Source organism: Vulpes lagopus, chromosome 11, assembly GCF_018345385.1.
Source record: "Vulpes lagopus strain Blue_001 chromosome 11, ASM1834538v1, whole genome shotgun sequence".
In the NCBI taxonomy this organism is placed as follows: domain Eukaryota; kingdom Metazoa; phylum Chordata; class Mammalia; order Carnivora; family Canidae; genus Vulpes; species Vulpes lagopus.
Window position 1 is genome coordinate 62209796 of NC_054834.1, and position 15895 is coordinate 62225690.

General features: G+C 36.8%; 1 protein-coding gene across 1 annotated transcript; it reads left to right on the forward strand.

Annotated features, from left to right (window-relative positions):
• The first annotated feature begins 12842 nt into the window (after positions 1–12842).
• Positions 12843–15136, forward strand: LOC121471580 (olfactory receptor 5B17-like). The gene is made up of 2 exons (XM_041722372.1): positions 12843–12907; positions 14161–15136. Exons 1-2 carry the CDS (start codon positions 12843–12845, stop codon positions 15134–15136), a joined length of 1041 nt encoding a protein of 346 aa, XP_041578306.1.
• The last annotated feature ends 759 nt before the right edge of the window (positions 15137–15895 follow it).

A 15895-nucleotide genomic window follows, 5' to 3' on the forward strand; every position in this document is an offset into this window, starting at 1 on the left:
GCTTTTGCACAGCAAAGGATACAGTCAACAAAACTAAAAGACAACCTACAGAATGGGAGAAGATATTTGCAAACGACATATCAGATAAAGGGCTAGTTTCCAAAATCTATAAAGAACTTATTAAACTCAACACCAAAGAAACAAACAATCCAATCATGAAATGGGCAAAAGACATGAAGAGAAATCTCACAGAGGAAGACATGGACATGGCCAACAAGCACATGAGAAACTGCTCTGCATCACTTGCCATCAGGGAAATACAAATCAAAACCACAATGAGATACCACCTCACACCACTGAGAATGGGGAAAATTAACAAGGCAGGAAACAACAAATGTTGGAGAGGATGCGGAGAAAGGGAACCCTCTTACACTGTTGGTGGGAATGTGAACTGGTGCAGTCACTCTGGAAAACTGTGTGGAGGTTCCTCAAAGAGTTAAAAATAGACCTGCCCTACGACCCAGCAATTGCACTGTTGGGGATTTACCCCAAAGATTCAGATGCAATGAAACGTCGGGACACCTGCACCCCGATGTTTCTAGCAGCAATGTCCACAATAGCCAAACTGTGGAAGGAGCCTTCGTGTCCATCGAAAGATGAATGGATAAAGAAGATGTGGTCTATGTATACAATGGAATATTACTCAGCCATTAGAAACGACAAATACCCACCATTTGCTTCAACGTGGATGGAACTGGAGGGTATTATGCTGAGTGAAATAAGTCAATCGGAGAAGGACAAACAGTGTATGTTCTCATTCATTTGGGGAATATAAAAAATAGTGAAAGGGAATATAAAGGAAGGGAAAAGAAATGTTGGGAAATATCAGGAAGGGAGACAGAACATAAAGACTCCTAACTCTGGGAAACGAACTAGTGGGGGTGGAAGGGGAGGAGGGCGGGTGTTGGAGGGGAATGGGTGACGGGCACTGAGGTGGACACTTGACGGGATGAGCACTGGGTGTTTTTCTGTATGTTGGTAAATTGAACACCAATAAAAATTAATTAAAAAAAAAAAAAGGACCAGACGCTGAACAGAGCCCATCTGGTCATCATGTATTGAACTGAAAGCTAACCTTGCTGGAGACACCAGCTTCTACCCAACTGGGTATTTGCAGTGAGTCTGCAATGACAAGCGGGGAAGACAACCTGAAATAAAAATTAAATTGACTCACATTGAAAAGTTAAGCCCTCACTAAGGTCTTTTGTGCATCCACCCTCATTTGCTAGTTGCAGGTGCAATTCTGGAATGTCTGTGTGACAGACCATTTTATTATCTCTTTATCATAAACAAAGAAACTGAGATCAGTAGAAAGAGAAATCATTTTCTGAGTACTTCAAAAAATCCATGGTAGATGCATACTTAGATGCAGGCTTCCTAGGAAGCCCCATGTTAATGATCCTTTCTCCGTGTCTTCATGCTTCAGAGAACTCGGAACATCTTGACCAGGACATGAGACAGAATTTCTCCTACATTATTTATAACATTCTTTTAGGGCTGAATTTCTGATTGCAGGCCCACAATTCAGCACTCTTTCCCTTCTTTTCAAGAGCAGGGTAAGCTTCTAGATTCACTCTTCCCTTGCAGTGAAAAATGTAATTGATGTAGAAGTAGTAGGGTGGCTCCATTTTCTGTGAATTTGGGGGCTGGTATCTGGTTGTTCGAACACTATTTCTGCACATTGGCATAAGTACAGGAGTCAGGGCAAAACATTGGTAATCAGCAAAGAGCAGAGGAATATTTTTGAAATTCCATGCTGCTTTTCTTAAGAGGATAGAAAAAACCTGAGATAGATGGTACTCTGACTGAGTAGGTGGTGAATTCCTACTGTTTACTGTGTGTTGGCTTGTCACTGAGGAATAGCTAACCAAATAGGGTGAAATGACACTTCGTGGATTCCAGAAAGAGCAACAGGAAGCCACCAAGATCGTTACAGTTATTTCTCTATAGCTACCCTTTCATCACTTGTTCATCTAGAAAATTTGCCAATGCAGTGATTAAAGCTACAGACATTAAGATCAGTTAGGTATGGGTTAGTATGATAAAGAGATCATAAAATGTTCTGCCCCACAGACTTTCCAGAATTGTATCTACATCCCACAACTTAAATGGAAGCTCCTCATGATCAGTTGCTTAATCTGGCTATTTTACTGGAAATAAAGCTTTGAGTCTTGATATAAAAGTTACTTTACTGAACATTAAAAAACCCAAAAAATCCCAACGCATTTTTGACAATGCAATAAATGTCAAGGGAAGAATACTCCCTAACATCTGCTTAATAATGACCCCAACTTATGCAGTAAATTAGCAATCTTGAAAAATTCCCCTGCCCTAGCATTGAAAAATGCTGTGTTTGAAATTCTCCAAACTGTTTGCCTTCCCTGTGAAAGACTAACAAAGAGTGATAAACAATATCTAAAGACTAATTAGGACATCTTTCCCACTTAACCTAAATACATCTTAAAACATTTGCCGACCATCCAATGACTCAGTATTTTTTTAAAGATTTTATTTATTAATTTGAGAATGAGCAAACAAGAGAGTAAAAAAGAGCATGAGCAGGGCTGGGAGGAGCAGAGGGAGAAGCAGACTTCCCACTGAACAGGGGAAGCCCAACCCAGGGCTGGATCCCAAGACCCTGGGATCATGACCTGAGCAGAAGGCAGATGCTTAACTCACTGAGCCACCCAGGCACCTCTATTTTTTTGTTGTTGTTTTATTCAAGAAACTGATCTTTTTTCTAACGTTCTTGAACACCTGCTAGAATGAAAGTGATGAAAAACAGTTTTCTTTTGGCAACTTTATAAGTAAATCTTCTTTGTTAATATGGCATTAGACATACTTATTTCCTTTATATATTTCAAAAGAGGTTTAAAAAATAACGGATTAAAGAAACAATTTAAAAGACCGGGTATTGAAACGCCAGGACACCTGCACCCCGATGTTTCTAGCAGCAATGTCCACAATAGCCAAACTGTGGAAGGAGCCTCGGTGTCCATCGAAAGATGAATGGATAAAGAAGATGTGGTTTATGTATACAATGGAATATTCCTCAGCCATTAGAAACGACAAATACCCACCATTTGCTTCAACGTGGATGGAACTGGAGGTTATTATGCTGAGTGAAAGAAGTCAATTGGAGAAGGACAAACATTATATGGTTTCATTCATTTGGGGAATATAAAAAATAGTGAAAGGGAATAAAGGGGAAAGGAGAAAAAATGAGTGGAAATATCAGAAAGGGAGACAGAACATGAAAGACTCCTAACTCTGGGAAACGAACTAGGGGTGGTGGAAGGGGAGGTGGGCGGGGGGTGAGGGTGACTGGGTGATGGGCACTGAGGTGGGCACTTGACGGGATGAACACTGGTGTTATTCTATATGTTGGCAAATTGAACACCGATAATGAATGAATGAATGAATGAATAAATAAATAAATAAATAAATAAATAAATACCGGGTACTAAGGAAACTAATGGAAAATGGAGTTTTTCCCAAAAAGAAAAATCAGGGCCTCATAAAGAACCATATCCCATCAGCAAGGTTGAGGGGCTTTGGTAATGTCAAGTCTATAAGTTTCTAAATTGAAATCTGTGCCTCTTCCATTACTGTCTGTTCTGTATTAGAGCTCTTTTTCCCCCAATTATCTTTGCTCTAGTCCAACATTATTTATTGAGAATATATGAAATGAGCAAACTTTTATTTTTCTTTCTTTCTTTCTTTCTTTCTTTCTTTCTTTCTTTCTTTCTTTCTTTCTTTCTTTCCTTCTTTCCTTTCTTCTTTTTTTCAGTGCATAATTGCTAGGATAAGGAGCCATGCATGGACTAAGTGAAGAAGACCATTTAACTTCTACAGTAGCCTGGACATTGTACTTCCAAATTCATTACTTGGGATTTGGATTGTTTCTTTGATGGAGATGGATAATAAATTTTCTGGAGACGCCTGGGTGGCTCAGTGGTTAAGCATCTGCCTTCGGCTCAGGGTGTGATCCTGGGGTGCCGGGATCAAGGCCCACATCAGGGTCCCTGCATGGAGTCTGCTTCTCTCTCTGCCTATGTCTCTGCCTCTGTGTGTGTGTGTCTCATGAATAAATAAACAAAATCTTTTAAAAAAATTTTTTAAATAAATTTCCTGTATGGGAGGAAGATTAAGATGGATATTTGATGATCATAAGTGTCACAATGGAAAAGACTGAATAGTTATTTTCCAGTCTATGTTTACTCCTGGAAAAACCCACAGACTCTATTTCTCTGCCTTTCATGTAGTTAGCTGTGACCATATGCTTGTGTTCTTATCCATAGTTGTGAGTACAGGTCATATAGGCCACTTCCATGTCTGCACCATGAAATTCCCCGTGATGTGCCATTCCTTCTTTTTCTTTGTCACCAGCTGAGTAGAGAGGATACAGACAATAGGAGATGACAAAACCACTAAATGGAAAGAACCTGGGTCAGCTGAATCTCCGAAGAAGCTCCCACAGAACAGCTAATGAACAATATGCAAGCAAGAAAAATCTTTACGGCTGTACCTCTGCCATTTGGGAGTTTGCTTGTATGGCAGCTAGTATTATTTAGCCTAACAGATAGAAGGAGCTTTCTCATAAGACCATGTGGATGCTGTTGTGGGGCTGAGGAGGATATATATACTGGAAAAACTATCAAATTTCTCTAACACAATTTGATTCTACACTGCTTTCTTTGTGAATCCTCACCCAGCCTCCATATCATAACCAAAGTGGCTATCACCAATTAAATTAGCACAGAGTTTGGAGAGAGAATAGGTTCAATGTGAATTCAATTCCAAGACAAACTTTGTGATACAGGGAAAGTTATTTAAGTGTTCTGGTTTTCTAAAGGGGAACCTAATGCCTCTCTCATAGACTTATATTAAATGGGTACTGAATGAGCCAGACCACAGCTCAGTGCCTGAAACAGCGTAGCTGCTCAGAATATATTAGTATCCTTTCCCTTCTGTTCCCTTTCTTATCCTTCTTCATTCATCTAATTTGCCAAACTTCTCCAGGGAACTATTAAAGCAGCTATGAATTATATTGGCTTGTTTTTATAGGTTTAACTGTAGTACTGAATTACAAGCTGTTGTGATCAAAAATGTTATCTCATTTAGGTATGTATTCTTAGAATCTAGACTAATGTCTATTCCACAGAACTCAAGAGTATCTAATGAAATATGATCCCATGTAGGATCCCATATCAAACTTACATGGAAAAAAGCCCACAAATATTTATCTCTAACATCTTTCCCTTCATAATGATCAAAATATCATATATTCATTTTTGTGTGTTTACTCCTTTTGTTTGTTTTCCCCATGAAATTAAAGTGCTATACATCCTGGCACAATTTCTGGTCTGGTCACTAACAAAGACTCAGTCCTAGAGCAGAGCTGAAGCTCAGTAAAATATTTTAAGAGATAAACAGCTGCTTGATAGGAATTGAACAAAGAAATGCATCGTCTGTTTGTAAAAGCAGAACAGAAACAACAGAACACGCTAGGTTATGCTGCAGTAACACATTAAATTGAGAACTCACAGTTGAACACAAGATCATAAAAATTTTATATCAGTTTCCTATGGCTGCTGTAACAAATGAGCACACTCCAGGGCCTTCAAACAACACAAGTTGATTTTCTCACAGTTCTGAAGGCCAGTTGTTGGAAGTCAGTTTCACTGGGAAGGAACAAAAGTATCAGTCTTCAGAGTGTCCAGGGGAGATTCTGTCCCTTATAGATCTCATCTCAGGTGGCTGCCTGCATTCCTGGCTTTATTCCCATCAGTCAATATCTGCCTTTGTGGTCCCATTACTTTCTCCTCCTATTTGTCTAACTTCCTGCTGCCTCTCCTTTTTTAATTTATGTGAGATTAGCATAATAAAATCAATTCAAATTCAACTGAATTTAATTCAATAACAATTTTTAAAAAGTGTGCGATTCAGTAGTATTTGGCATATTCACAGTGTTCTGCAGCCATCACATCTATTTAATTCCAAAAGATTTTTTCACTCACCAAGAAGATCCTGTACCTCTGAAGGCCCCAGCCCCTGGGAACCAAAAATGTGTTTTCAACCTCTATGGATTCACCTATTATGGATAGGTGTAAACAGAATCATATAACATGTGATCTTTTATGTCTGACTTCTTTTATTCAGTTTAATGTTTTGAAGTGGCTCATCTGTGTCACAGTATGTATCAATACTTCCTTTTTTATGGCTAATATTCCATTGTATGTATATGCCACATTTTTCACCCATTCTCAACTGATGTACGTTTGAATGGTTGTCACCTATTGGCAATTGTTAATAATGCAGCATAACTATTGGTATTTATGCACAAATATTGTTTGAGGACTTGTTCTCATTTTTGGTGATATCACTAGGAGCAGAATGGCTGGTTCATATGGTAATTGTATGTTTAACTTTTGAAGACCACCAATCTGTTTTCAATAGCAACTTTCCAATTCTACATTCCCACCAGCAATGCACAATGATTCCAATTTATCCACATTCTTGCCACAACCTGTTAGCGCCATTTTTTTTTATAATAGCTATCCTAAGGGGCATAAAATGATATCTTGTAGTTTTGGTTTATTTTCCCCAAATGCCTAATGATTTTGAGCATAATTCCATGTGCTTATTGGCTTTTAATAAGTCTTCTCTTGAGAAATATCTGTTCAAATATCTTGCCCATTTTTCAACTGAGCTATTGGTTTTTCTGTTGTTGAATTGTTTGAGTTCTTTATATATCCTGTATATTATGTCCTTTTCAGAAATGTGATGGGCAAATTTTTTCCCATTCTGTAGATTTCCTTTTCACTTTCTTAAAGATGTACTTTGTTATACAAAGGTTTGAAGTCCAATTTATCTCTTTTTTCTTTTGTTGTTTATGTTTGGTGTAATCTGTGAAACACCATTGCCAGATCCAAAACCTGGACTTTCCCCACATTTTATGATAATTTTATGTTTTTAGCTCTTGTATTTTAGTAATCAACCATTTTGAATTGGTTTTTATATACAGTATGAGGAAGGGGTCTAACTTCATTCTTTTGCATTTGAGTATCTAGTAGTCCCAGTACCATTTGTTGATGACTTCTTTTCTAGTTAATTAGACTTGGCACCTTGTAAAAAATCAATTGGTAATGGATTTATCAGTTTATTTCTTGTGTGTCAATTCTATTCAATTGATCTATGTCTCTAACCTTAAGGCAATATCAAATTACTTTGATTATTTCAAGTTTGTATTAATTTTGAAATCAAGAAGTATGAGTCCTCCTACTTTGCTTTTCCTTCTCAATATTGTTCGGCTATTGATAGTCTCTGGAATTTTAGAATAACCCTTCTATTTCTTCTATCATATTGGGAATATGATAGGGATTGCCTTAATCTTGTAGATCACTTTGGAAAATATTGCCATTAAACAATAGCATAACTTCCAATCCATGAACATAGTATGTCTTTTCATTTATTTAGACTTCCTTGAATTTCAACAATTTATTTTGTAGTTTTAGTGTACAATCTTTCACCCCTTGGTTAAATGTATTCCTTGGTTAAAATTATTATAAAATACTTCTGTATTTTAACATAAGTATGATGTGGTAAGTGGAATATTTTCATAAATTTTCTCTAAGATTGTTTATTGCTAGTGTATTCAAGCACAGCTTATTTTTGTTTGGTGATTAAGTTTATTAGCTAATAGTTTCTTGTACATTCTTTAGGATTTTCTCTATATAAGATCATGTCATCTGAAAATCATATGATTTTTCTTCTTTCTTTCAAATTTATATGCCTTGTAATTCTCATTTTTATATATTCTTATTGGGGTTCGATTTGCCAACATATAGTATAACACCCAGTGCTCATCCCGTCAAGTGCCCCCCCTCAGTGCCCATCACCTAGTCACCCCATCCCCTACCCACCTCCCCTTCCACTACCCCTTGTTCGTTTCCCAGAGTTAGGAGTCTCTCATGCTTGTAATTCTCATTTTCTTGGGTAATTGCTCTAGATAGTTCAGTACAACTTTGAATAAAAGTGGTGAAAGAAGGCACACTTCTCTGGTATGTGATCTTACAGGAAAGGATTTCACTCTTTCACATTCAAGTATGATGTTAGCTGTGGGTTTTTATTAATGCTTTTTATAATTTTGTGGAAGTTCACTTCTATTCTTAGATTTTTTGTTGCTTTTATCATGACGGCATTGGATATTTTGTCAGATATTTTTTCTGAATTAATAAATTAAATAATTATATGTTTTTTCTCCTCAATCTGGTTAATTATATTGGCCAATTTCAAATTTTGTTTTTTCTAGTTTTTTAAAAGGTATGATATATCATATTATATAAGTTTAAGATGTACGACATAATTATTTGAAATGATTGCAACCCCCAATGTTTATAGCAGCAATGTCCACAATAGACAAACTATGGAAAGACTCCAGATGTTCATTGATGATGAATGGGTAAAGACGATGTGGCATATCTAAGTGTGTGTGTGTGTGTGTGTGTGTGTGTAATATTATTCAGCCATCAAAAAGAATGAATTTTTGCAATTTGTAACATGGATGGAACCAGAGTGTATTATGCTAAGTGAAATAAGTCAGTCAGAGAAAGATAAATACCATATGATTTCACTCTTCTGTGGAATTTAAGAAACAAAACTGATGAACATAGGGAAAGGGAAGGAAAAATAAAATAGGATAAAAACAGAGAAAGAGACTAACCATAAGGGACTCTTAACTATAGAGAAAAAACTGAGGGTTGATGGAGTAGAGGGGGTTGGGGTGATTGAATTATGGGCATTAAAGACAGCACTTGATATAATAAGCACTGGGTGTTTTATGTAACTGATGAATCACTGAATTCTACCCCAAATTAATAATATACTAAATGTTAGCTAACTTGAATTTAAGTAAAACCAAAAACAAAATAAAATATCACTGGGGAAAAAAAAGAAATGATTGCAACAATATTTGGCTAACATCTATGACCACACAGTTACAAATTTCTTTTTTTTTAAGAATAAATTTATTTTTTATTGGTGTTCAATTTGCCAACATACAGAATAACACCCAGTCCGCATCCTGTCAGGTGCCCACCTCAGTGCCCACCACCCAGTCACCCCCACCCCCTGCCCTCCTCCCCTTCCACCACCCCTAGTTCGTTTCCCAGAGTTAGGAGTCTTCCATGTTCTGTCTCCCTTTCTGATATTTCCCACTTATTTTTTCTCCTTTCCCCTTTATTCCCTTTCACTATTATTTATATTCCCCAAATGAATGAGAGTTAAAAATAGATCTGCCCTACGACCCAGCAATTGCACTGCTGGGGATTTACCCCAAAGTTACAAATTTCTTATCTTTTGATAAGAACTTTTGAGATCTAATGTCTTAGGAACCTTTATATATATATATCAGTATTGTTAATTATAGTTATCATGATGTACATCACATCCCCAGAACTTATTTATCTTATAATTTGTACCTTTGACCACCTTTCTCTGTTTTCTTGACTCCCCAACTCCCACTTCTGGAGCCACATGAGTGCCTGGGGGATGTGGATAGAGCATTATTAGCTGCATCTGCCATGACAGGCAATTCAGGGTAGAAAAGAAGCCCATCTGTCTACAGACCATAATCAAATTTTTGAATGGACTTATAGTATTAAGGCTGAATTTGCTCTTTATATTTTTGGCCAATGTGTCATATTGTTGGTTTGTTGTAAACACAAGAAAAAAAAATAGGGATTTCACATATCAGTCTCTAAAAATCCAGTAGCCTACAATTTAATTATAACAAGTAAAAGAACAGAAAGGAGAATAAAGTGAAATAAAATAGATGGCAGACAGAAAAAACAAAATAAGTTTTTAGACTATGTTATTAATATCAATAATATTAAAAAGGTAAATGTGTCAAACCCACTCTTTATTGTATTGAATGGCAATAAAATTGAGGAAAGGAAAAAAATTATCACAAATGCATCTGTGTGCTAGTCAAAGGAAGAAACTATATATCCCTGTATCCTGTTTAATTGCTTCTTCCCTAGATAGAAGTGATTGCCCTCACAGGCACCTATCCCCTAGGAATTTCAAGCCAACAAATTTTCTCCTGGTTCTCATTCATTAGGATCTGAAATCATATCCTCAATCCACCTGACAATATTTTAAAGGGACCAGACTGAGTAGACTTCTTCAGTCGCCCTTTATCCAAATGAATGCTAATGCTTTATAGTACACACACCAGCCTTTCCCCAAACTGAGTGTTGGCAAGGATTCAGCAACCACAGCCAGGAGAAACACCCTAAGATAATAATTATATTATTTTATGTTGAAATAAAAACCCTTACTAAGGTCTTTATAGACTCACCCTTGTTCACAGATAAAATCCTGTGAAATCATGAGAGAAGTAATTTTATTGTTTCTATACCATAAACAAGGAAACTGAACTCAGTGTAAGGTAAATGACATTTGTAATACACAGAAAAATCCAAAGTAGATGCAAGACTTGAACCTTGTCTTCCCAGCTCCATGTTCATGCTCCTTTTTCATCTTTCCATGTCTCAAGTACCTTGGAACATTTTGACCAGTACTGGAGATATGCTCCAAAATTGTTTATACATTCTTGTAGGTCTGAATTTCTGATTTCAGACGCACAGTTCAGGATTGTCTTTTTCTTCTTTTCAAGAGCAAGGTAAGCTTCTATCTTTGATATATATTTTTTGTTAAAAAAAAATGTAATTGATGCAGAAGCACTGGGGCAGCTAAATCTTCCATGAGTTTTTTTTAGCTGATTTCTAGTTATCTGGACACTTTTCCTAAAACCTTGGCTTAAGTATGGGCATTCAAATGCAGAAACATTTTTATCAGCAGAGAGTATTATAGAATTTATGAAATTTCATGCTGCTTTCCTTAAGAGGATAGTATAAACCTATTGTTTTGTGCTGGTCTCAGGCTATTGATAACCAGGGTTGTGGCTGGATGGATCTTTGTGGTTCTTATAATAACTGCAAGATTTGTTCAGCAATAACCCATCAGGAAACTATGAAAGAGATAGGTTTATTACTCACAGGTCCTGGAAACCACATGGTACACCTTGGGTCACACAGCAAGGTCATGGATAGAGATAGAGAGCAGGCCTGGGTTCTGCTTTTATTGGTGTGGAGGGTAGGGGCCTAGAATATCCTGGTTTCACTCTTTAGTGATAAACCTAAAACACAGGAGAGCGAATTTAAAGCATAGAAAGAGAGAGAGAGAGAAAACAAAAACAAAAAACAAGTGGCCCAGATGGTAGGTTATCTAAATCAACCAGGATCTCTAAAACAAAGGAGTCTGGGGGTGGGGAGCTGGCTCTTTATCTGGTGGCTGGCAATGTGTATATCTGAGATAGGTATCTTTGAAGTGGATGCCTCTGTGGATGTCTAGGCATCAAATCATAAATCAGGCACTTGCATTAGAAAAAAATAAAAACATTTTATTAAGGCTTACTCAGCAACTATGATAGATGGTACTCTGAGTTGGTGGTGAATTTCTCCTTATTTACTATGTGTTGACTTGTAATTGTAGGGATAACTAACCAAACAGGGTGAAACGACACTTCTTAAGACACCAGAACAAACTAGGCGTGGTGGAAGGGGAGGTGGGTGGGGAGTGGGGGTGACAGGGTGACGGGCACTGAGGGGGGCATGTGATAGGATGAGCACTGGGTGTTATTCTATATGTTGGCAAATTGAACACCAATAAAAAATAAATTAAATAAATAAATAAATAAATAAATAAATAGTTTCTAATTAAGTTAAAAAAAAAATAGACACCAGAAGGATCATCATGAAGTTACCAAGATCCTTACTCCATTTTTATTACTATTTCCCCATAACCTGCCCTTTTATTACTTGATCAAGAAAATCTGACAGTGCAATAACTAAGGCCACAGGCATTAAAATTAATGAGAGATGAGTTTGTATCTTAAACATTTCACATTAGGTATAGAATTTTAAGAAGGCACATAATTTCTCAAATCCTTCATTTTCTTAACTGTAATTAGGTTATAAGTATATGTGTGTGTTTGTGTGTGTTAGTGTGTGTGTGCATACACAATTCATATCCCTTCCTCTTTGTTATTCCCATCTATTTATCCATCTATCCATCCATCCCTCATGCAGCCATTTCCCAACTTCCTGTCTTTGATGTCTATCTGCCTGCTTATTTGTATTTTCGATTTCTGTTTATCTATGAGATAAACTAGCACATAAGCACTGAATTAAAGCTGTTCCTTACACTCAGAAATCTGATTTGGGAATGGATTCATCCAGATATGTGACCCTGGAGGAGTTGATACCTCTTTCTATCCTTCTGTTGATTATTATACACAATCAGAAAGTTGGTCACGAGAATCATGAAGGTGTCTTAGTTTCAACAATTTCTAACTCTCTAGATAATTTACCTATTATATATTCTTTTCATCTCCATCGTGGCAGTTAGAATAATTCTCCACATATGCCCACATCCTAATCCCAGAATTTGTGATTATATTCTCTTCAGGGTAAAAGGTATTATGCACAAATGAGTAAGATAAGGATTTTGAGATAACAATTTTATACTGGATTATCCATGGAGATCCAATAAGAACATTCCAGTCATAATAAAACATAACAAATGCTAAATAAAATTATAGCTTATACTGTTATCGAGTGATGGGTTCACAAACATAAATACGGTAATTCCAGACATGTAACATGTGGAGGGGCCAGGAGGAAGATGGTAGCAAACAGTAGTTACCAGAAAATAGGTGTACCTCCAAAGACTTCAAATACAAATAAAAAAATTTTAAGCATTGTGCTTGCCCAAGAATGATCTGTAGCGTGAGAGTCAAACCCATAGACGTAGATTTTCAACCCTCAATATTCATGAACCAGTAAATGTTGACACTAATGGCAGTAATAATGAATCTAAAATAAACTAAGAGTCTTTCAACTCAGGCTAATATGTGGATCAAAAGGAAGACATTAAGTAATAGTGGTCTATGTGAGGGTTCTTACACAGAATGGTTGGCAAAGCCACTAACATAAGAGATGTAGGAGAGAGTGAGAAATATTGGAAGAAACAAAAGATTTTAGTGGACATAGTGCATGAGAAAATACAACTCAGAGTACAGCTACCAGACATCAAAACTCACTCACACCTCGAAGCTCTGCATGTTGCCACTAATGTCCCTAAACCAACAGACATCATTGCTTCAACCTAATTGTAATATTACACATAGAACTCATCAGAATAATGCTGAACACCCACATTGTGTGAACTGTTTGTCATGATTACTTCACTTAACACTACAGGAACATAGAAGTATGTTCCAATACCACCTTCATTTTACTGATGGATAAAGTGAAGCTCAGGAAACTTAGTTTAAGACAACATCTCCTGGGTGATAAATAGGAGTTCTTCTGTGTGAATGCACATGCACATTAGCCTAGAGCCCAATATTTTGCACCCAATTCTGTATCTTCTTTAGCATTTGTTGACTGTTTCTGTCTCTAATGTTGCCTTTATCTCACTGCGTGCATACATGTGTACCTGTGGATTCCTGTACTATGCAGCCCCAAGCATTGAACTTGGAAGAATGGATACATAATTAACTGTAAATTGAATAGGATTAAAATCAATTGCAATTCATTGATGACATTAAATTTGGGAACCAGTATGAATGTGTCTAAAGCCTGGTCCTGTCAATACCATGTAAACTTGAATACTCAGTCTCTTTGTTGCCAAGTTACCTGTTATATAAATATAATAACTAGTCAATCTTATGGGGATAATGAAAGGGTTGAATGAACATATCGACGTGAAAGTTAGTAGTGGACCCAAAAGATCTGATTTACGAGTTCAATCCATTCTAGTATGTGAGCTTGGGCAGCTCACTACCCCTTCCTATGACTCAATTTACTCATCTACAAAAATAAGTTGGGAAGATGTTATGTGATGAACCTTCCTCTATAAAAGTCTATTCTTGTATGGATAAACTATCACTAAATTGCATTGTCATTCTCATGCTTAGAAATGGAGAATATTCAAAAATAAATTATGGCAATAATAAAATATTACTAATGCATTTTGATTTCTGTGCAACTTCCCTTTATTGATCATTCTGTTCTCTTCTTGTTACCACAGAGCATCTTGTGATTCTCAAATAACATCCAAGGAGGATAATACAGAGGTGTCTGATTTCATCCTGCTAGGACTAACCAATGCCCCAGAGCTGCAGATTCCTCTCTTTGTAATATTCATCCTCATTTACCTCATCACTCTGCTTGGGAACCTGGGGATGATCACACTGATCTTGCTGGACTCTCGTCTCCATACTCCTATGTACTTCTTCCTCAGTAATCTGTCTCTGGTAGACTTTTGTTACTCCTCAACAGTCACTCCCAAGGTCATGGCTGGGCTCCTTATAGGAGACAAGGTCGTTTCCTACAATGCATGTGCTGCCCAGATGTTCTTTTTTGCAGTCTTTGCTACTGTGGAAAATTACCTCTTAGCATCAATGGCCTATGACCGCTATATAGCAGTGTGTAAACCCCTCCATTATGCCACCACCATGACGACAGGTGTGTGTGCTCATCTCACCATAGTCTCCTATGCCTGTGGCATCTTAAATGCCTCTGTAAATGTTGTAGATACCTTCAGTCTCTCTTTCTGTATGTCTAATGTAGTTCATTGTTTTTTCTGTGATATTCCAGCAGTCATGGCTCTGTCATGCTCTGATAAACACATCAGTGAGCTGATTCTCGTTTTTATCTCAAGCTTTAATGTGTTTTTTGCACTTTTTGTTATCTTTATTTCCTATATGTTCATATTTATTACCATTTTGAAGATACAGTCAGGTGAGGGATACCAGAAGGCTTTGTCTACCTGTGCTTCTCACCTTGTTACAGTTTCCTTATTTTATGGGACAGTCATTGTCATGTACTTACAGCCAAGTTCTCATCATTCCATGGACACAGACAAAATCTCATCTGTGTTCTATACTATGGTCATCCCCATGCTGAACTCTGTGGTCTACAGCTTGAGGGACAAAGAGGTCAAGAATGCATTCAAGAAGGTTGCTGAGAAGGCAAAATATTCTCTAGGTGTGGTCTATAAATGATATAGATCCACAGCAAGTATTTTATCCCACTTAGATCTACTCCACACCAGAACTACATGTTAATGGACATTTGGGATATTAGAAAAAAATTTTGTCTAATATTATTTATTTATTTAGGTGAGGAATAGTTCCAATCATCTAAAGTGCAGAGAAGATACAATAATGGTTTTTAATGAGGCTTATATAATGAAGTATGTGCTTTTGTTGACACATTCCATCCAGAGAATATCAATAATGATAGCATCTCAATAAATTAATGTTTTAGCCATTATTGAGTGATCTGGGGGGGGGAAAAGCATATTCATGTGGAAGTTTCCAAAAGTAAATAATCACATTAAAATAAAAGGAGATGTGGTTACATTATTTTTACCTTAATCTTTTGAATACCATTCTTCACATTTTGCTTTTAAGTTGCATTAAAAAATAATAAAGATAGTTGGCTTTCTTTGGTAATAAATGTTTTGAAATGGTTAATGTCACTTATTAGTTTATGCTCTAATTGAGCTACCCTTCATATCACCTTGTATCACTGGTTACTGGCAATACTGGACAGTCCCCATCTCACCTTGTCCCAGCTTCTTTGTATTTGCTATTTCCACTGTATGAGCTATTTTTATACTTACTTCAGATTGCTTGTTAAATGATACCAATCCAGGGAGGCCAAAGACACCTGCCACAAGGAACTTTACAAAATAGTCACTCCCTTCCCATGAACTTTTCTCCCTAAGCCTGTTCTATTCTTCACAGACACTATTGACA

Coding starts and splice junctions, on each gene's coding strand:
- LOC121471580 (XM_041722372.1), top strand. CDS start 12,843: ATGATCTGTAGCGTGAGAGTCAAACCCATAGACGTAGATTTTCAACCC. Junction 12,908..14,160: donor CCCTCAATATTCATGAACCA/GTAAATGTTGAC, acceptor TTGTTACCACAG/AGCATCTTGTGATTCTCAAA.